Source organism: Oncorhynchus nerka, linkage group LG23 (genome assembly GCF_034236695.1).
Source record: "Oncorhynchus nerka isolate Pitt River linkage group LG23, Oner_Uvic_2.0, whole genome shotgun sequence".
NCBI classification, from domain to species: Eukaryota; Metazoa; Chordata; class Actinopteri; order Salmoniformes; family Salmonidae; genus Oncorhynchus; species Oncorhynchus nerka.
Window position 1 is genome coordinate 36070153 of NC_088418.1, and position 20554 is coordinate 36090706.

The 20554-nt window shown below is 42.6% G+C and overlaps 1 protein-coding gene and 1 non-coding gene across 9 annotated transcripts in view; both read right to left on the minus strand.

Annotated features, from left to right (window-relative positions):
* The window catches only part of LOC115106762 (diacylglycerol kinase delta), a 151588-nt gene extending 131303 nt beyond the window's left edge, over window positions 1-20285 (minus strand). The window contains exons 1-11 of one of the 8 annotated variants that reach the window (XM_029629815.2): window positions 19961-20284; window positions 19766-19835; window positions 18250-18657; window positions 18095-18166; window positions 14495-14563; window positions 13933-14004; window positions 13633-13724; window positions 11717-11837; window positions 11388-11492; window positions 7991-8038; window positions 7649-7751 (exon numbers count right to left, since the gene is read on the minus strand). In XM_029629815.2, coding sequence (XP_029485675.1) covers window positions 7649-7751; window positions 7991-8038; window positions 11388-11431 — 195 coding nt within the window. In that variant the 5' untranslated portion in view covers window positions 11432-11492; window positions 11717-11837; window positions 13633-13724; ... (4 more) ...; window positions 19766-19835; window positions 19961-20284. Of the gene's footprint in view, window positions 1-7648; window positions 7752-7990; window positions 8039-11387; window positions 11493-11716; window positions 11838-13632; window positions 13725-13932; window positions 14005-14494; window positions 14564-18061; window positions 18167-18249; window positions 18658-19765 lie in introns of all 8 variants that reach the window. The other 7 variants (XM_029629814.2, XM_065008080.1, XM_029629816.2 and 4 more) reach the window with 7 other exon arrangements.
* LOC115107228 (small Cajal body-specific RNA 6) lies at window positions 11940-12208 on the minus strand. Its single transcript, XR_003860167.1, has one exon. It is a non-coding gene; the product is annotated as a small Cajal body-specific RNA 6 (non-coding RNA).
* Window positions 20286-20554: the final 269 nt, after the last annotated feature.

Consider the following 20554-nt stretch of genomic DNA (forward strand, 5'->3'; position numbering starts at 1 on the left):
AGAATGTTTCATATAAATATATAATTTAAGCTTTATAATCTTCTTGCTGACAGCAGAGGGGACTGCTGATCAGCAGCTTACCAAGCACATTTCGAAACCAACCTCCCCTTCCCCTGTACATCATGGTTGCACTACAAACACGTTATTTTTACACCATCAGCCCTTGCGCTAGCCACTTTCCCTCAGGGGAAATAGCCATCGAAACAGGATTCAGTTCGATTGCCATCTAAAGTGGCAGTCCAATTCACAAACCTTGCCCCCTCGGCCGTCGATTTACCTTGAGGGAGCGAGTGAAGATCTTGCCACTTGTGGGGTTGAGATGACACACAATTCAATGCAAACTGTAGTCACGTGTCAAACTGATGGTAGTGAAGTGTCAAATTTAAATCAACACGGCTGTATTTTCGGACAAAATGACGCTAGCTTGCAAAAAGAAAAAGGAGATTTACATAGATTTTAGCGTTGGCAAATTGAATTCTGAAATGTATTGGAATAAAACTAACAAGCCAGCTATGGGTAACTGTAGCTAGCTACCTGACTGCAGTGCTAGCTAGCTATGTTCGCTTGCTAGGTGCATTAATAGCTTCAGGTTGGTTATTTTTAAGCTCAACTTCAAGATTTTCACCAAGGACATTGCCTCTCCGAACACCACGCTCCCTCACTTGGGCAAGGGACATTGAAGGTACACTCTGATGTGACGATGTAAAATGTCATTAAAAGGGTTTAGGGGCGAGGGCTGTCAACTTGGAGTTAGGACTACAGCCCACGATTGAAGTTAGCAAGTGGGAAGGAGTCAAGACTCATGGGTCTTGTTGATTAGGGCATGCAACAAATGTTTTAAAAACAGGAAATGAAAATGAGTTATTGGACAAGTCCAGGTAGTCCCTCCCTGTTTCAAATCAGGGTTCTTCTGTTTGGTGCCTACTGAACATGAATGACCCTGAAGAGGGCAGGACATGCTGACATGCTAAAAGGAGAGAATCCCTTGTTCATTTTTATCAGTGCCTTGTATCCTCCAGGGCATAAAATGTCTCAGATCAGCTTAGCCTTTTAGAACATAATGGATATGAAAAGGGGTGAATTGATCCTAGATCAGCACTCCTACTCAGATGCTTTATGACTACGCCCCTGCTAAACTGTAATGAACAAAAATATAAACGCAGCATGCAACAATTGAGTTGAGAACAAGTTCTCATTTACAATTTGCAACCAAGCTTTAACTTCCTGACTGATGTTTTGAGATGTTGCTTCAATATATCCACATAATTTTCCTGCCTCATGATGCCATCTATTTTGTGAAGTGCACCAGTCCCTCCTGCAGCAAAGCACCCCCACAACATGATGCTGCCCCGTGCTTCACGGTTGGGATGGTGTTCTTCGGCTTGCAAGCGTCCCCCTTTTTCCTCCAAACATAACAATGGTCATTATCGCTAAACAGTTCTATTTTTGTTTCATCAGACCAATGGACATTCATCTAAAAAGTATGATCTTTGTCCCCATGTTTAGTAGCAAACCAGTCTGGCTTTTTTATGGCGATTTTGGAGCAGTGACTTCTTCCTTGCTGAGCGGCCTTCCAGGTTATGTCGACATAGGACTCGTTTTACTGTGGATAGATACTTTTGTACCTGTTTCCTCCAGTATCTCCATTAGGTCCTTTGCTGTTGATTTGCACTTTTCGCACCACAGTACGCTCATCTCTAGGAGACAGAACGCGTCTCCTTCCTGAGCGGTATGACGGCTGCCTGGTCCCATGGTGTTTATACTTGAGTACTATTGTTTGTACAGATGAACGTGGTACATTCAGGCGTTTGGAAATTGCTCCCAAGGATGAACCAGACTTGTGGAGGTCCACAATTTTTTATTCTGAGTTCCCCATGATGTCAAGCAAAGAGGCACCGAGTTTGAAGGTAGGCCTTGAAATATATCCACAGGTTTACCTCCAATTAACTCAAATTATGTCAATTAGCCTATCAGAAGCTTCTAAAGCCACAACATTTTCTGGAATGTTCCAAGCTGTTTCTAACTTCTTAAGGCTAAGGGGCACTATTTTCACATCCGTGTGCCCAAAGTAAACTGCCTGCTAGTCAGGCCCAGAAGCTAGGATATGCATATAATTGGAGGATTTGGATAGAAAACTCAAAAGTTTCTAAAACTGTTAAAATTATGTCGGAGTATAACAGAACTTATTTGGCAGGCGAAACAGAGGACAAACCATCCAGGAATAAAACATTTTTGAGGTCACTCTTTTCAATTGGTTTTGTATGGGGAACTAGATTTCCAAGGCACTTGCTTGCAGTTCCTATCACTTCCACTAGATGCTTACAGTCCTTAAGAAATTGGTTGATATTTTTCCTTTGAGAAATGAAGTGGCCGCCATTTCCTTTCTGGGAGTCGAGCCAAGTGTACGGTTGGGGTGGGCGACCTGAAAGCTCGCTCCACTTTGTTTTCGTCCGGTATTGAACACCGTTTATTCCACCTTAAATTGTATTAATTATTTACATTTAAAAATACCTAAAGTTGGATTAGGAAAGTTGTTTGAAATGTTTGGATCAAGTTTACAGGTAACTTATTAGATACTTTGTAGTCATGTTGCGCGAGTTGGCACCGGTGTATTTTCTGACTCAAACGCGCCAAATAAATGGACGTTTTGGGGATATAACGATGGAATTTATCAAACAAAAGGACCATTTGAAGATCTTCAAAGGTAAGGCATGAATATTGTTATTTCTGACTTTTGTGTCGCGCCTGGCGGGTTGAAATACGATTTTCATGTGTTTGTTTGATGGGGTGCTGTGCTCCGATAATAGCATGGTTTGCTTTTTGCCATAAAGCCTTTTTGAAATCTGACACTGTGGCTGGATTAACAAGAAGTTAATCTTTAAACCGATGTATAAAACTTTTATGAATATTTCTGTTTTTGAATTTGGCGCACTGCTATTTCACTGGGTGTTGTCAAATCAATCCTGTTAACGGGATTGGCCCGCGAAGGGATCACTAAGAAGTTTAAAGGCACAGTCAACATAGTGTATGTAAACTTATGATCCACTGCAATTGTGATACAGTGAATTTTAAGTGAAATAATCTGTCTTGAAAAATTGCTGGAAAAATTACTTGTGTCATGCACAAAGTACATGTCCTACCCGACATGCCATAACTATTGTTTGCAACAAGAAATTTGTGGAGTGGTTGAAAAACAAGTTTTAATGACTCCAACCTAAGTGTATGTAAACTTCCGACTTCAACTGTAGATTACAACATACTGTAAATTATTTTATAAAGTGGGGAATCATGCCAGCTCTAAACAAAATGTTTCTTGCAACTTCCTGAACTATGCATCCCTCCAGAACACAGCCCAGCATTTCATCCCTGGAATCAAGGTGAGCTAACCAATAAATGGGTCTAGTAGTTGATCGATCAAGTACAGAGTTCTGAAGACCAGCACTAGCTGTAGACCTCCAAGACCGGAACGTTGCATTCTTTTAATGCTGACAGTGACTGATGGGACATAACACTGAACACACTGAATAAATAGTGTCAGGCAGATGTGTGCCAAGTGTGAGTTCCACTATCTAAAAAATTGTCATCATCTCAAACAGAGCATTCCCTGTATAACTGTTACATAGAGGGCATGTTCATTGTGATTGCCACATGAGTTTATGGAGAATTGTATGTAGTCTTGTCCACAACAACGTGCTTTTCAATCCCATGGACCCACGCCTTTTCTCCAGCCCAGTTCAACTACTTAATACTTTATGTGATGTGTTGGTGCAGAGCTATAACGACCACCTAACAGGCCCTGTGGGTAGCCAGGACAAGGTTTGAAGACCACTGAACTACAGTATTAAATGACCCCTGACAACCTCAATGCTCAGCAATTGGATAGGATTAAATGTATAGAAATATTGTGAATTAAACGGGCATCCCCATTCAAGTCTACAAAACCTACACTCGATCCCTCCGATGTCAACAACTACAGACCAGTATCCCTTCTTTCTTTTCTCTCCAAAACTCTTGAACGTGCCGTCCTTGGCCAGCTCTCCCGCTATCTCTCTCAGAATGACCTTCTTGATCCAAATCAGTCAGGTTTCAAGACTAGTCATTCAACTGAGACTGCTCTTCTCTGTATCACGGAGGCCCTCCGCACTGCTAAAGCTAACTCTCTCTCCTCTGCTCTCATCCTTCTAGACCTATCGGCTGCCTTCGATACTGTGAACCATCAGATCCTCCTCTCCACCCTCTCCGAGTTGGGCATCTCCGGCGCGGCCCACGCTTGGATTGCGTCCTACCTGACAGGTCGCTCCTACCAGGTGGCGTGGCGAGAATCTGTCTCCTCACCACGCGCTCTCACCACTGGCGTCCCCCAGGGCTCTGTTCTAGGCCCTCTCCTATTCTCGCTATACACCAAGTCACTTGGCTCTGTCATAACCTCACATGGTCTCTCCTATCATTGCTATGCAGACGACACACAATTAATCTTCTCCTTTCCCCCTTCTGATGACCAGGTGGCGAATCGCATCTCTGCATGTCTGGCAGACATATCAGTGTGGATGACGGATCACCACCTCAAGCTGAACCTCGGCAAGACGGAGCTGCTCTTCCTCCCGGGAAGGACTGCCCATTCCATGATCTCGCCATCACGGTTGACAACTCCATTGTGTCCTCCTCCCAGAGCGCTAAGAACCTTGGCGTGATCCTGGACAACACCCTGTCGTTCTCAACTAACATCAAGGCGGTGGCCCGTTCTTGTAGGTTCATGCTCTACAACATCCGCAGAGTACGACCCTGCCTCACACAGGAAGCAGCGCAGGTCCTAATCCAGGCACTTGTCATCTCCCGTCTGGATTACTGCAACTCGCTGTTGGCTGGGCTCCCTGCCTGTGCCATTAAACCCCTACAACTCATCCAGAACGCCGCAGCCCGTCTGGTGTTCAACCTTCCCAAGTTCTCTCACGTCACCCCGCTCCTCCGCTCTCTCCACTGGCTTCCAGTTGAAGCTCGCATCCGCTACAAGACCATGGTGCTTGCCTACGGAGCTGTGAGGGGAACGGCACCTCAGTACCTCCAGGCTCTGATCAGGCCCTACACCCAAACAAGGGCACTGCGTTCATCCACCTCTGGCCTGCTCGCCTCCCTACCACTGAGGAAGTACAGTTCCCGCGCAGCCCAGTCAAAACTGTTCGCTGCTCTGGCCCCCCAATGGTGGAACAAACTCCCTCACGACGCCAGGACAGCGGAGTCAATCACCACCTTCCGGAGACACCTGAAACCCCACCTCTTTCAGGAATACCTAGGATAGGATAAAGTAATCCTTCTCACCCCCCTTAAAAGATTTAGATGCACTATTGTAAAGTGGCTGTTCCACTGGATGTCTTAAGGTGAACGCACCAATTTGTAAGTCGCTCTGGATAAGAGCGTCTGCTAAATGACTTAAATGTAAGTCAATGATACGCCCATTCTATTTCTGTGCATTTAATTCTATTCTATGGCTGGAATCCAATCAGATAGCTTTTGAAAAACTGGGCCCAGGAGGAGCTGACAGACTCCAACATTAAAAGCTTATGCCCACCCCAAGGTCATGTAAAACTAACGATGTGTCCAATTGCAGCTGTAAAAACAGACAATCCAGCTCTGGTTATAGTGGCAATTTGGCAACAACTGTTTTATAAGTTCAACTGTGACTCACTCGCCTTGGTTGGGTATAATTTCAAATGGATATATGATAGTGTTATACTTAGAGAACTGCCTTCATGGCTCTTCCACTGACACTTCCAACTGGACACCAACTAATTATCTGCTGCCCAACAGATGACCTCCCCCTATAGGCAAGCCACCCCCCACGCATTTGAGCACAGAATGGTCCAATGCCAATGGGGGGATTGGACATTAGAGGGTGGGGCTAGGGAACCCCTTGTCCAGTCTGTGCTTCCATTGAACAGTCCAGACAGACAACCAGCCAGTCAACCAATGGCAGAGGGCTAGAGCAGAGCCAATCACATGTCGGACCAGAGCACGGCCTTGCTGCCTTTCTCCACACTAATCACGTAGGCTCCCGACGGTGACCAGGACACAGAGTTGATGGCCGAGCTGAGAGAGAAGAGAAAACAGAACTGAGCAGGACGGCAGAACAGGACTATCAGGTAGAAGGTATCTCAGAGATGGAGAAAGATCCCTTCCTTTCATCTGTGCCATAATGGCTTCTATGACAGCATGGGCAGCACCATAGAGGATTTTTTCCCTCCCCAATTTTGTGATATCCAATTGGTAGTTAGTCTTGTCCGTAGGGAATTTGCAGCAATGGCCCTCGACCTTCGCCTCTCCCGAGTCCCATTGGTCCTTTGGAACACAACCAGCCAGCCAGCCGCACTAATGTGTCGGAGGAAACACCGTCCAGCTGGCGAGAGAAGTCAGCTTGCAGGTGCCTGGCCCGCCACAAATAGTTGCTAGAGCAAGGAAATCCTAGCCGGCCAATCCCTCCCCTAACCTGGGCGATACTGGGCCAATTGTGCGTCGCCTCATTGGCCCGGTTGTGACACAGCCTGGGATCGAACCTGGGTTTGTAGTGACACTAATTACTGCGATGCAGTGCATATATCAATGCATATATCGACTTGTTGACTGCTCAATCCACACAGCAAACATTGTGGGCTAGTTTAGGAATGCTGTGTTGCACGTATAGTGCAAAACTTAACGTGACATCATTACGGCATGTACATACATTATATAGGTACGCACGTCAGCTTTGACATTTGACGGTTTTAAACATTTGGGCCGTTAAACTAGACATCGGCCGATACAGATGTTGGCATTTGTAGCTAATATTGGCCGATTCCGATATGTTCACCGATATATTGTACATCCCTACTATAATCCATACCTGTTTAAGGCCTCAACCTCCCCCAGTAGCCCAGGCAATAGATAAAATTTTAAAACAATTAAATGGCTCACTCATGCTTGTAAGCAATGCTCTATCTTCTGGAGATATTATAAAAACATCCCTCCCCTATATTAAATTTAGAATTTTAGACAGCGGCTTCCCTTCAGTTTCGATCGCAGAGCTCGAGGAAATGTATTTTGTTCACGTCAAGTGTATCCGATTCTTTTTCGAGCATATCAAAATGCTGATCAATAAATAGTTCAAGATTCTATATATATTATCCAGAATGTTTGTTTCGTAGTTATCAGCTAATCCACACTTTCTATGATTAATTGATGGGACAAGCTGTGCCCTAACACGCTTCCACCTGCCACACTTTGAAGATGCTAGAACTATCAACAAGTACTTTCCCTCAGTCAACAAGAGTAATGAACAGCATCAGACAACCCCATAGTAGACTTGTTGGACCTTCAGTCCATTCCCGGTGGGGTACTCTTGAGACCCTCCTCCCCCCATCCTTCCCTGACCCTAGCCACCCCTGCTAAAATTTTTAAGGGAAACTCTGCAAAGAAAGTCCCACCCAGCTCACTACTTAAAAATGGTAAAAGTCCTCAATGGCCCTGCCCGTTAAAAACAGGCTTTGTTGGCACGAGATCTGTCTATCCAAGTCTATGGCTTATCCCTCAAATTCTGAACCTGAAACTTAAAAAATGCAAAATGGACTAGAAAGAATTGTCGAAGGGAGACGATCCTACTCCAGAAGTTCAAACTTACCAGTGGTTCTGGCCCAGGGTGCGGTCCAACTTGCCCGTCAGGACGTTCCACACATACAGCACTCAGTCTGCAGAGCCCCCCCGCCACATAACTGCCATCGGGACTGAGAACACAAGGAAACAGGAGGATCAAAACAAGGTGCTCCAGTGGAGACTCATGGGACTGTGGTTGGATAGGTGAGCATGTGCACACTTTCATGGAAGATGGTAGGGAATTTGACCATGACCAATGTTAGTAAAACTATAAACCAATGATTGGGCTCTGGTCAAAAGTAGTGCAACATATAGGGAATAGAGTGACATTTAGGACACCCATTGGTATAAAAAGGTGGTGTCCACTCACCTGAAGGTGACTCTGGTCCAGTCAGTGCCACAATTGAAGCCCTGAGCACTGGGAGGAAAGATTGGAAAACACTGTTGACAAACCTCCAACACCACTAATCTATATCAGACCTGGGTTCCAATAATATTAGGTTTCCTTTGAAATACGTTGAGTGTCAGACAGGCAGGGTTTGCATTATTAGGACTATTCCATTGCCCACATACAGCATCTATTCACCAATAAGAATAAAGAGAATCTCTGACCACCCATGCAATCACCTCAGATTATCTTAATTGACAATATGGATGAGGCTATCCAGGACTACAAATTTACAAGAAATAAAACACTGAGTGCTGGTTTGACATCAAGTGGTGTGTGGTGGTCAGGTAAATTAGCTCGAGTCTACAGTACTAAAGTGACATGTCCCTGGACCGTGTTGCTGCGCAAGTCGATGATCTTAACCAGGTCGCCCCGAGAGAAGGTGAGCAGTTCGGTGCGGTCGTGGTTCAGGTCAAGAGACGTGACTCGGCCCAGAAGCTCCAGCTCGCAGACTATACTCTCCGCTCTTTAAAAAAAAAAATCAGAACAACCCAAATGAACAGACGACGCAAGCTAAAAAACGTTAAGTGTTGCAAGAGGGGATATTTATTAGAGCACACCGTATTGTACAAATTCAGGTAGGTCTCTCCCCGTTTAGGCAGATTTTCCTTTCTCTGGGTTCCTAATGAACACACCCCAGGACAAAAAGCCAGTGTCATGATAATAAAATGACCCCCTAGGCAAAGACCCCATACAACCATTGCCCATGACACAAATGCACTGGGTATGTATGATTTCCCCAGCTGGGTTCTCCGCCTCCAAACATTCTCATTATTTGGATATTCCCCTATAGCAGCCTGACGCCTAACCCCCCCTTTTCTAACATGAGATCTACTTTACAAATGTAAACATGTCGCAAGTATTGGGTTGTAATTTGAAATACTTGCTACACCAGAAGTTAATGGTTATATGAAGGAGAAATGTACATGTTGCGGTCACTGATAAGGGTGAAATGTGGGTCGAGGTCAGGTCAGATGAAGGAATAGTTTATTACCCACGTAAATTAACTTCCTGCCTAGCAACAAAAATTGTTTAGTGTTTAGAGAAAAGGAGGATACGCTGCCTAAAGCAGGGTATAAATACTTGTGCTAGGGGAAACAGGTCTTTGTAGCCGTTTGACCCTTTGGGTGAATACACTTGGTTTAAGCTTTGGCAGTTGGCTCTGCGAGCAGGGTTCACCACAATTATACAGTCAAACTTGAGTCCGAATCAGTGAAACAGGAGCCAGCACCAAGGTAGGCTCAGTTCCTACACCTGTTACCACTCATTCTGACATATTGGGCAGATGAGAATCGTAGGATGAACAATTATAGGATACGGACCTAGAAAGTTTATTCAGTAGGCCCATTGTGTAACGACAGGTCGTAAATATATGGTGTAGGGTAGGTTCCTTTAAGGATAGGTCCTGAGTGGAGGTGTTTGTCAGCGAGATACATTAAAAAATATATGGTGTAGGGTAGGTTCCATAAGGATAGGTCCAGAGTCGAGCTAGTTCTTTGCGAGATCTATGAGTAACACTACAGTGTCTGGTAGGTTTCGTTCAGGATAGTGGGGGTGTTGCCCTGTATGGATAAATTGTTAGGCTTGTGTACTAGTACAGTAGGTTGTAAAGAAGTAGTCCATGGAGAAGGCCAACCGGAGGTAATGTGGATGGTGATAAGGTTGTCTATAAATTCTGAACAAAAGCCACATTCATGGTTAAAAAAAAAACAAGATATTCAAATGTTGTGTGTATTTGTAGTAGCAATAAGGAGAGAGGTTGGTTTATGCCCTTTTGGGAGGGGAAACCCTATGTGGAAATAGAAAGACAACTGAATAGTTTTGGTAATGTGTGTTGTCAATGATATGAGGCGTAACACTGGTATAAAACATTTGGTCACCCGTAATCTCCAGTCGTAAATCTGCAGATAATTCAGTATTGGTTCGAAAACAAGGTATCATGACCAATTAATAGGCACAAAAACCATAACTACTCTCCGGGGGAAGTGGGTATCACTTCCTTGAAAAATTGTTAATAGAAGGCATATATGCCCATAAGATGGCGCCGGAAAAAATGGCAGCCGTTTTACGGGCCCCCTAACTAATTGTGCTATTGTGTTTTTTTTTTGGAGTTATTTGTAACTTATTTTGTACATAATGTTTGCCACCGTATCTTCTGGATATCAGGACAGCAATCACTCACCTCGGATTAGACAAAGATTAATTCTTCAACAAGCAGGACGCACAGGGTGTACTTCAGACACCCAACAAGGCCAAAACCCCAGTCATTGGAAAGAGAAGCATTTATATAGGACACAGGGCGGGGTGCCTTGTAAGGATCCTCCGATGGCGAGTGGGAAAGCTGCCCTTACCTACAGTATTATTTGCCAATGTACAATCATTGGACGAGGTACGATCACGAATATCCTACCATCAAAAACTGTAATATCTTATGTTTCACAAAAATCATGGCTGAATGACAACATGGATAACATTCAGCTGACGGGATATACGCTGCACCAGCTAGACAGAACAGCACACTCCGGTAAGACGAGGTGGGGGGGCTGTGTACATTTGTATTCAACAGCTGGAGCGCGTAAGGGGAGCAAATAAAATAAAATTTCCCCAAATTCAGTATATTTTCCTCAATTCTGTTCTCAGTTGGATTTTTTTCTGGTTTTGGATCATTGTGTTATTCATTCAGAATTTAGAGAAACAACGAAATGGGATGTTCCAAGTTTAAATCACATCAGAAGACTATTTATGTCTGGGGAAAATACGAACAAATTTAGATTGATTGCAATTCCCCTTTAATTCCTCTTCTAGGAGCAATGAATGCATTTGCTTGCTTAGTTTTTGTACTGCTGCTGCTAATTTCATGTCAGAGCTTGAAAAACAAATGGAAAGCATACATTAAGCTTTACTAGGGATATGGTTAGGTTTACCGTTTTGGTAAATTAATGATATGTACCCATTGACTTGAAGAAAATAACTTATAAATGCCTCATGAGGTTAGTTCAACTGTCTTACCCCATCAAAACACAAAATACAAGCATATTTTACTCCAATGTTTGTTAAAGTAGTTGTAAAACAGTATATAGCCTCAAAACTAATTTTGATATCATGGATGGTCAGTCCTTGTATCCATAGCTCTGGTTTATATATTTTGAGAGTGGTTACATTTCTCCAGCCCCATCCCGCAGCTTTTCACTGAAATGGGCAGGGAAAATACTTTGTTTTAACTGTAGATTGCCCCTTTAAGGTTAGTAGATAGTTAGGTGGACGTCTATAAACCATCTATTGGGGACTATCCGAATAAAGTTTCACCCTCCACACTCACCTGATGTCCCAGAACCGCACTTTCTTATCGAACTGGCCACTCATGACACACTGCTCTGTGCAGACTATGTCATTACAGCTGGATCAGCAAACACAGTCTTCATGCCTGAGAGGATGAAACAGAGTGGGCGTTTAGAACTGACCAAAGGCTCCATCCACAAGAAAAACAAATCCCCAACGAGTAGAACATACATTAATCTCTTAAAGAACAATCCACATCAATCTCTTAAAAAAGCTGTTGTGTGGCTGAAAAAAAAAACATTTAAAAGAGGAAACAGAAAGAGGAATGTCAAAGAAATGCTAACACCAATGGGGAAAAATACAACTTACAGACTTTGCTGCGCAGGTCCCACAATTTTAAAGTCCTGTTGTAGCTCCCGGAGACGATGCGAGTGTTGTCCAGGAGAAAACGAGCCGCTAGCACCTTCCCGCTGTGGCCTGTCAGTGTGTGCTGGGTGGGTTGTGCGACAAAAAAAACAGCATCTCTTATTGGCCCAGCCACATTAAGGTGAATGGAAAGAGCATTGCCTTTTGCGTTTGTGAAAACAGGTATGGTCTCAGTTTGAAAGTTGAGATCAGCGGCCCAGCCCCGTACCACAGCTTGATACCCCTTAGTGATTGGTTCTATTGGATGTCCATCAACACAGTGACGCCATGGTCTCTTAGAGACACAGGATGTGAGGTTATCCTCTATGTCAGCAGCCCCTGTGTCCAACGATGCACAACTAGAGCATGCTGGGGGTAGAGCAGGGGCTGTTGGGAGCCGATGGATAGCAGGGAGTGGGAACTGGGCGTCAGACCTTTTACATAACATCATTGACCAACATATGACAAACAGCCTAGAAGGACATTTTAGGCTCCAAAAATGTTCTTATATACATAGGGAGATAAGTATTTCCTGACCAAATAGCATGGATCATAAGAAAGCTGTAATTGCTGAAACCATCCTAAGAACAGTCTAGGGCTGTTCCCAACTAAAAACAATCTTGGTTCGATCAATACGTCTTTTCTTTCCACTAATCGAATGGTCAAATTTTTTTTTTTAAAGTGTATTTTCCCCATGTGTTTTAATAAAATCAACTATATATACACAGCTTGTCTGATGCTTTAAGCACGCTGTTTGATTAAATAATTACAACACAAAATGACTCAATAAGGAGCAAGAGATGAAGATAGCCTAACCAGAAAAAAAGAAAAAAAAACTGTTCCCGACCCTCCTCCCGCTGGCCTTCGCAGATACTTCCGTCGTTACGCTCCTGAAGTTGCCAGGAATAGGCTAAAATAAAATTTATAATAGTCTTTATATAAAAACAATTGTAATTTGGTTAATCTAAATTAAAATGATACAAACCTAAATGTTACTTAATTAAATTGCCACTGCCAACTATGTAATAGCCTACATAAAACCCAACACATAACATTGCAGCCTGCAGGTACAAAATATCCTGCTAAAAAGAACTATCCTATAAATCACATTGGCTACGCATGACCTGTCTGCAACGTACTTGAAACATTGTAGCAACTACCAACTGTGTCTGGCCTGAAACTCACTTAAAAAAAAAAAATGTATTCTGGGCCCTCAGTTTACTGCACCAGTGAACTCAGAACAGACACAGCTGTAGGCTATTTGTGCAATTGATATGAAGTAAATCGTAATTTGACATTTGCATTACATTTTTCCCTTTCATGTCAAATGTTTATCGAAAGGGAGAAAGCTCTAAATATTTTTCAAATACAATAAGGAACTATTGTCTATCAATGGATTCTAAAAACAGACTGATTACTTGCAGTCTGAAGTGAAGAAAAATGTACTTTGAGAAAGTCTGCAGCTCAGTGGTGTTGAGTTAAGATAATCAAAAATACTGTCAGACATATCCAAATTGGGCACATTTGTAAGCCTACTTTTGCATGCAGGTCAGGTAGCCTTGGCCTACTTTTATATGCGTAATCAGGTGCATATCCTTACTCACCATTGACAGGACTACACCAAACAAAAGACTAAACTAAACCAAAACTTGTTTCTCACAGGTATAGCATAGGTTGTGAGTTCTGCAAAAGTGTCCACTCCGACAATAATGGTGAAACGTCTAATAATATTATTGAATGGATTAACAGAAATGACAAATTATGGGAATTAACAGTAAATGTAGGCTAATACTGGTGATGAATGTAATGGGGAGTTGATAGACACGAACAATCAATGGGCAAACAACTCACAATGAAGTTATGAAACAATGAATACTCACAAAATGGCTGGAGATCGCATTCTGGAGAGAGAGAGACTTGCCTTGTACATCCTAGCCACACTCCCCTTCTTGGACGATAGCATTCCCGCAGCCTAGTCAATGGATTAGTCCAAAAATATATATCTTTATGCAACTACTCAACTAAAACAAATTGTGGTCGACCAACAGCCTATCGACCAAACATTTGACTAAATGGGGTCAGCCCTACAACCTTCACTTGCATACTACAGCAATAAGTACAAGCGAATAAGGTTTGTTTTGTTCTGGATGTACAGAAGGGCCCTTCTGAGGCATACTTACCCTCAGTCTGTAGTCATCCACAGCACACAGCCTACTGGAAAAGTCATTGGACGCAGCCAGCAAGTAGGAGCCCTGAGACACACAATATCACAATTAAACAGTGAAGTGGAAAAGCATCATTGCATTAAATTAAAAAATATTTTTAAAAACAAAAAAATCTAGTTTAAAGTTAAAAAAAAAAAAATTAACAGTACAATTTTCAGGTTGTAACAGTTCACAAAAGACCAAAGAGTTACAGTTGTGACTCCAGCTTAACTTGTTGTGCAAGCATCCACAAGCAAAAAACAAACGAGGCAACTGTTAACATGTTGTCCGCCACGAATGATGCAGTCCTTGAGCCAATTAGTGACAACAATTCGAGCTCAAACGGGACAGGAGATATGCTTGTTCAAAGTTTGGAATTTTGTAAATGGCGTAGCTCTATGGCAAGACGCATCATTCATCTAAGTTTCATAAAAATTGGGCTAGATTTTGCGTGTGACTAACATACGTACAAACAGAATCATTAGTCTCCCCTCCCCCATTTTAGACAGGGTAGGATATTAAGCAGTATGACACTCACAGCACTGTCAAACTATACTGGTGATCCCGGAGTTGCTGCCAGTCAAAGCACCCTTCGGCTCACAGCGACCTGCACACAGGAAGTAAACAGGGATTGATTAGTGCACACCGCAGCAAAAAGTTTTGCAAAGGAAAACATTTAGCAACAAAAACAAGCCTTTCATATTGGATAAGTTCAGGTTAGTCCTTCCCGTTTCCACCCATTTGCTTCAGTTGGGTTCCTAGCGAATACACTACAGAACCATACCCAGTCAGTGCCTAAGGAAGTTCAACTCAAATCTTAAGAGACGCAGTCAATTTGAAAGGGAGTGACGTCTAATAATTGTTAATTGTAGCACGCGACTAAAATAAAATGTGCACTTCTTAATGGACAAGTTCAGGTAGTCCCTCCACGCTTCAGTCAGTTTTCTTTTGACGGCTAATGAACAAGACCCAGGAAAGACTTGTTGGATCCTGTATTTTACATTATAGCCATTACCATATATATGATTGAATGTTTCGTTGTTCATTTGTTTCATTCTCAACCAGGATTTCATCATACATGTCAAACAGTGAGGTTTCAGCTGTCAGTCCGTGGGTCCTCTTCCTCGGTGTGCACTGTCACTGTCCGTTTCCATCTCGTCCAGCTGTGTCTAACATTTCACATAAACCCTGTTTGTCTGCATCGAAGTAGCGTTTCTTGTACCTAGCATTGAGGCAACACAATTAAGAAGCTCAGAGAGAATGCCACCGAATCGCTTGTTCACGGCCTCTTGTAGAGTACTTTTGCAAGTTAACTGCAGACTGACTGTGGGGTTTTGTTGAGCAGGTGTTTCAATGCCATGACAGAGGGTATGATGTCTGCTGCAGACGCAGTTGAGGTTATTTCTCGAGTCCGTTGTTCGAATGGAGCTAGGAGTGTTTCTTTCCTACATGTTCTCATGCCATTTGAAATTGCAGCAGCGGTATGAGAACCAGCACATTATGGAGCATGCAATACGGCTTCCCTCAGTACGAAATCCTCGTTGACCCACTGTGCTGTCAGACTCTGCATGCGCATGGTGCTGACATCGCTGATCCAAAGGTCAGTCGTGAAGCTAATAGCAGTGACGAACATCCATGAACTACTTGCATTGTGCCTTTCAACAATACTGTGCAACTCTAGTTGGGCAACATCTGAAAAATAGCACCTTCTTGGTAGTGTGTACCGGGACTCGAGGTGATCAACCAGTCGGCAGAAGTCGACATCATCCACCACAGAGAGCGGTTGATTGTCAAGGGCAATGAATTCCATTTTCTTAGCGTTTATGTATTTCGCCTTCGAGTTGAGTCTCAAATGGAAGTGCGCCAATTTTTTTTCTGCTTTTGTTATAAGTCGCTGAACGTCTGGGAATGATGGACTTTCAAATGAGCAATTATGTTTGTAGTATTGAAAGATTTCACCTTCTCCCCCCGGGAAATAATAGCAGCACAAACTTTGCATATGGCCATTTTGTTATCTTCCTTTGAAACTTCAAAATAGATTGTTATATTGGTATACACGGCATCTTTTTTTTTTATACCCCATTTCTGCGCCAATTTTGTGATATCCAATTGGTAGTTGCACAGCCATTGAAAAGGAGTGGGACAACATTCCACAGCCTAATAAACTCTATGCGAAGGAGATGTGTGGCTCTGCATGAAGCAAATGGAGGTCACACCAGATACTGACTGGTTCTGAGCCACGCCAACTTTTTTTAAAGGTATGATTTCCTTACACGAACTGTAACTCAGTAAAAACTTAATTGTTGCATGTTGTATTTCTATTTTTGTTCAGTGTATAAAGTGGTTTGTTCATTTAAACCATTCTATTTTTGCCTCTGATTCAGGCTGTTTCAAACTCCAACAACAAAAATAATCAATGACTTTGCTTTGAAATTACAATTATATTTTTAGGCTAACGAACAATAACATTTTAGATTTTTGTATAACACCTTAGAATAGCACACGATTACGTCCGATGGTTTTATATGCTTTAGAATGACACTTATGGTTTTGGCAGGATAGTTCTTGAATGGAACATTTGCAAAATACCGGGATAATGTTAGACCTAGGATCACTAGGAGGCTAACTGAACCAAGTTAGGCTAAGGTTTCCACTAATGAATACATGTTAATACTTGAGAGATAACCAAGGGACCTTTATAGCAGGGTGTCAAACTCTTTCCATGGAGGGCCTAGTGTCTTCTGGTTTTTACCTTTCCATTATGACCTAGACAAACAGGTTAAGGAAGTTCCTTACTAATTAGTGACGTTAAATCAATCAAGTACGGGGGAGGAGCGAAAACCTGAAGACACTCGACCCTCCGTAGAATGAGTTTGACATGTGCTTTACAGCGATGATGTCTGGTTGTTGTGCCCAAATGACTGAGTTTGCACCTCCCTCACTAAAGTTATGGTTTCTCCGTTGAATCAAAGACTTCATAGCATTGTTCAAATTTTATCAACTGTGATAAATCGGTCAGTGGTACACAGCCAGACATGTGAGGGCAGGTCACATTTCTCATGATTTTGGGTGGGGGGGGGTTCAATCACTGGTGTAGGCAAATTGCGAATCTGAACCTTGAAGCCAGTTCCATTGCCAGTTTTCACTTGTCCCCTCTAGTCAGGGACTGATTACTTATCAGTTAGAGAACAGAAAACCATCAGTACTTCGAACCTCCAGCCTAGCATTTGAATACACCCCCCCACACACACTAGTGTGCATGAGGAAACCACCTGGAAAAGGGTTGTGTCTGAAAAGGTTTCTGGGGGTCAAATCATTACATTGTCCTTGTTCATGTCCTCCTAGGCATGGTTGACATGGTTCAAATTAAAACCGAGATGACTGCTTTAACATATTGTAGGCTATAGGCCCATTTCAATCATTAAAATACATTTCATGTTCGATGAACTGAGTTATATTTTGCTACGGTCTGTAATTTGTCTCAATATATAACATGTGCAATGTGCCTAATCTTGAACTACTGCATTATAGGGTAAGCATTATAGTAAGCCGCCTCAATATGCAGTCATAGGCGATATCTTTCTAGGAGTTGATCCGTTGTCACTATTGTGGATTAATAAAATATTTGAATGGAGAAAGCTGATCCGAGAGCAGCGTTGCCTTTCGTTCCTACCAGTATGGACACACCTCAAAGAGGCACTTCGCAAAAATTCTCTGCGTGGTGTTTTAGGAAACGTGTGTTACATCTTCGCCCCTTGTCTTAAAGACGCATCGCTAAAACACCTGAAGCCTAAGTTCCATTGCTATCGGGAAACCGGGCCCAGTCCATTTTGAGAGGAAATGATGAAGTAAGGATTTGACAGCGAGGAACATTTTCAGACATGGGCCAAGAGGTGCCCCAATCCTCCTCCCAGAGAGCTACCCTCCAGATTTCGCCCCAGCCCTAATCTAGCACACACAATTCTACTAATTAGCTGCTCCCCAGAAAGTAAATTAGATGAATCAGCTGTGCTAGTTCAGGGTCGGAGTGAAAGCCTACAGTGTAGTTCTCCAGAGGAAGGTTTGGCCTGGACTTTGGACAGGCAGGTATAATAAACAGGCTAACCTCTCCCCGTTTCTTATGAAGCTCTGTCAGTACCTCATGGTGCCTGATTCGCATCTGGGCCATCTCCTGCTGTAAGGTGTCGCTGCGACTTGAGTCCACCCCGGGCTGAGGAACCAAACACAGATGCTTAGCCAAGTTAGTACTATCCGGGATCCTTGGGACATCCATAACCTTGCTTTAAACCTTACCTTAACAGTTTCAACTTCAACAGGGTGACAGTCGTCCCAAGGATTCCGTTTAGAATTTTTCACAAGCAAGGTATTTCTGGCCTACATGCCATCATGTCTGTTCTGAAAGTCATATTTATCCGACTGGTATCTCTCTGAAAGGACAGCCTGTAGATTGGACTTCTCCAGGAGATGGTTATCTGATAACACCACAAATATGTCCTTCAAACACTTTCTGGGAAACTGCACAGGCAGCAGAAACAAAAACCAGTCAATAAACAGCATCTTGAACACGGAGACATGGTATGGGCACTAACATTGGTGGATGATCTCCTCGAAGGCATGCCGCTGCACACGGTCCCTCTGCTTCAGCTGCTCTGCGACGTGCCTCTTCCATTAGCACTCCACACGACGCTCTGCCATCACCACCTGCACACACACCCACCCACCAAGAAGCCAATACATCCATCACGCCCAGCCTCATGAACCCATTTCAAGACAAATGACTGGTAAAAGCATCTAAGCACATCACAGCTTCCAATAATGTATCAAGTAAAGCCAAGTCTAATAACAATAAATGGGCAAGGCGAGTATTGCTGCTTTATCCTTGTTAGAATACATCCATGTTCCATTTTATTCTGTAATATTTCAAAATACCAAATTTTAGGTGGAATATCAATATTCTGAAAAAAGTCAAACAGGGAATAGAGACAGAGAGGAAGGGGCGAGCGATAGGGTTTACCACGCCCAAAATCGGTCCACAAAAATAAGACCACGAAGTGAGGAATTTTTGTTGAGGTCAATTGGCTACAATGGTCCCACCTGATCTCACTTCCCATCTTTGAGGAAATCTATATCCATTGTTAAAGCGGTCACTCGCCCATCTTGCCAATATAATATTTGCTATAGTTAGCTATATGACCACAGTCGAATGTTGAATTCAAAGCCTGTAATCTCAACCACAAATGGCTTTGGTTGGTCTAAAGGCAAAAACATTTTAGCTGTCACATGCGTCGCCAACAACAGGTGTACACTAACAGTAAAATGCTTACTTAGGTGTCCTTTTCCAACAATGCAGAGTTAATAATAAATATAGAAAACAAAATAGTGACAAGGAATACATACACAGTGAATAACAATAGAGTAAATAACATGGGGGTACCAGTACAAAGTCGATGTGCAGGGGTAGGTGGTAATTGAGGTAACTATGTACATATAGGTAGTGCTAAAGTGACTATAAATACACCATCAACAAATCCTAATTAAGCTGTCAATTTTGCAAATTATGGTAGCCCTCCCTGTTCTCATGCTAGCAAACTAACGTGAACTATCTAACATTAAGCAACACATGCCAGCTAACTAAACATATTAAAGTTAATTTGTAGTTAGTGTTTTCTAGCTAACGTTGGAATAAATTGTTTGTACGTTACAGTACGTCTATAGCACGACAAGATAGCTGTTTTCAAACACGAAGTCATTAGTTAGGCTGGTAACTAGCAACAAGAGGAATGGACAATATTGGTAACTAGCTACTTACAAATCCACTCAGATCCTGACATGCTGTAGTTTTCAACTGCCTAATTGTGTTAACTTGGCGTTAGTTGATGCTGTGAAAAAAGTTGATGAAAACCACAGCCAATAAGCAAATGGTAGCTAATCAAGGCAATCGATATTCGTCAGTCGAGACAAAAGCCCAAAATATTTAGGGAAAAAACTTGAACCATCAACACACCATCTAAACGATTCTTCAGACACAAATGAACAGTTCCGTGTTTGCTGTATTGTTGTTTTTCAGTTTAGAATATCCCAAGGTTATCTCGCTAACCAACTCCAGTCGATCCAGCTTCAATTAACTTTACAACCATTTTGTCTTTCCTTCTTTTTAGAAAGCGTTCGAATACCCGTACTATTTGTAACGTAATTTGAGTATGTAGTATGGTTATTTTTCAAAGAATGGATAGGGTTAGTATGTCAAAAGTTCCCGGATGGCATACTACTACATTCGCTAAATTACAAAGAAAACACGCAGAGGACACTATTTCCGTACTTCTCGGGCCCATAATGCAATTCTTCAGGAAATGGACGTGGCTTCGCAACATTTTCAGATTTGAAGAAAATGGCGTTAAATATGCAGCCGTAGTCCGGCGATAGCGGATACAAATTAACTGCCTTAACTATGACAAATGTTAAGAAAATGTTGAGCAAAGTATTAAAGTAATGCATCTTCAAATTATTTACACTACACGTTATATTGGCTACGCTATCCTTACGAACCACATTGCATATCATTACAGCATAGGTACTACCGGTATGTTGGCTACTAATA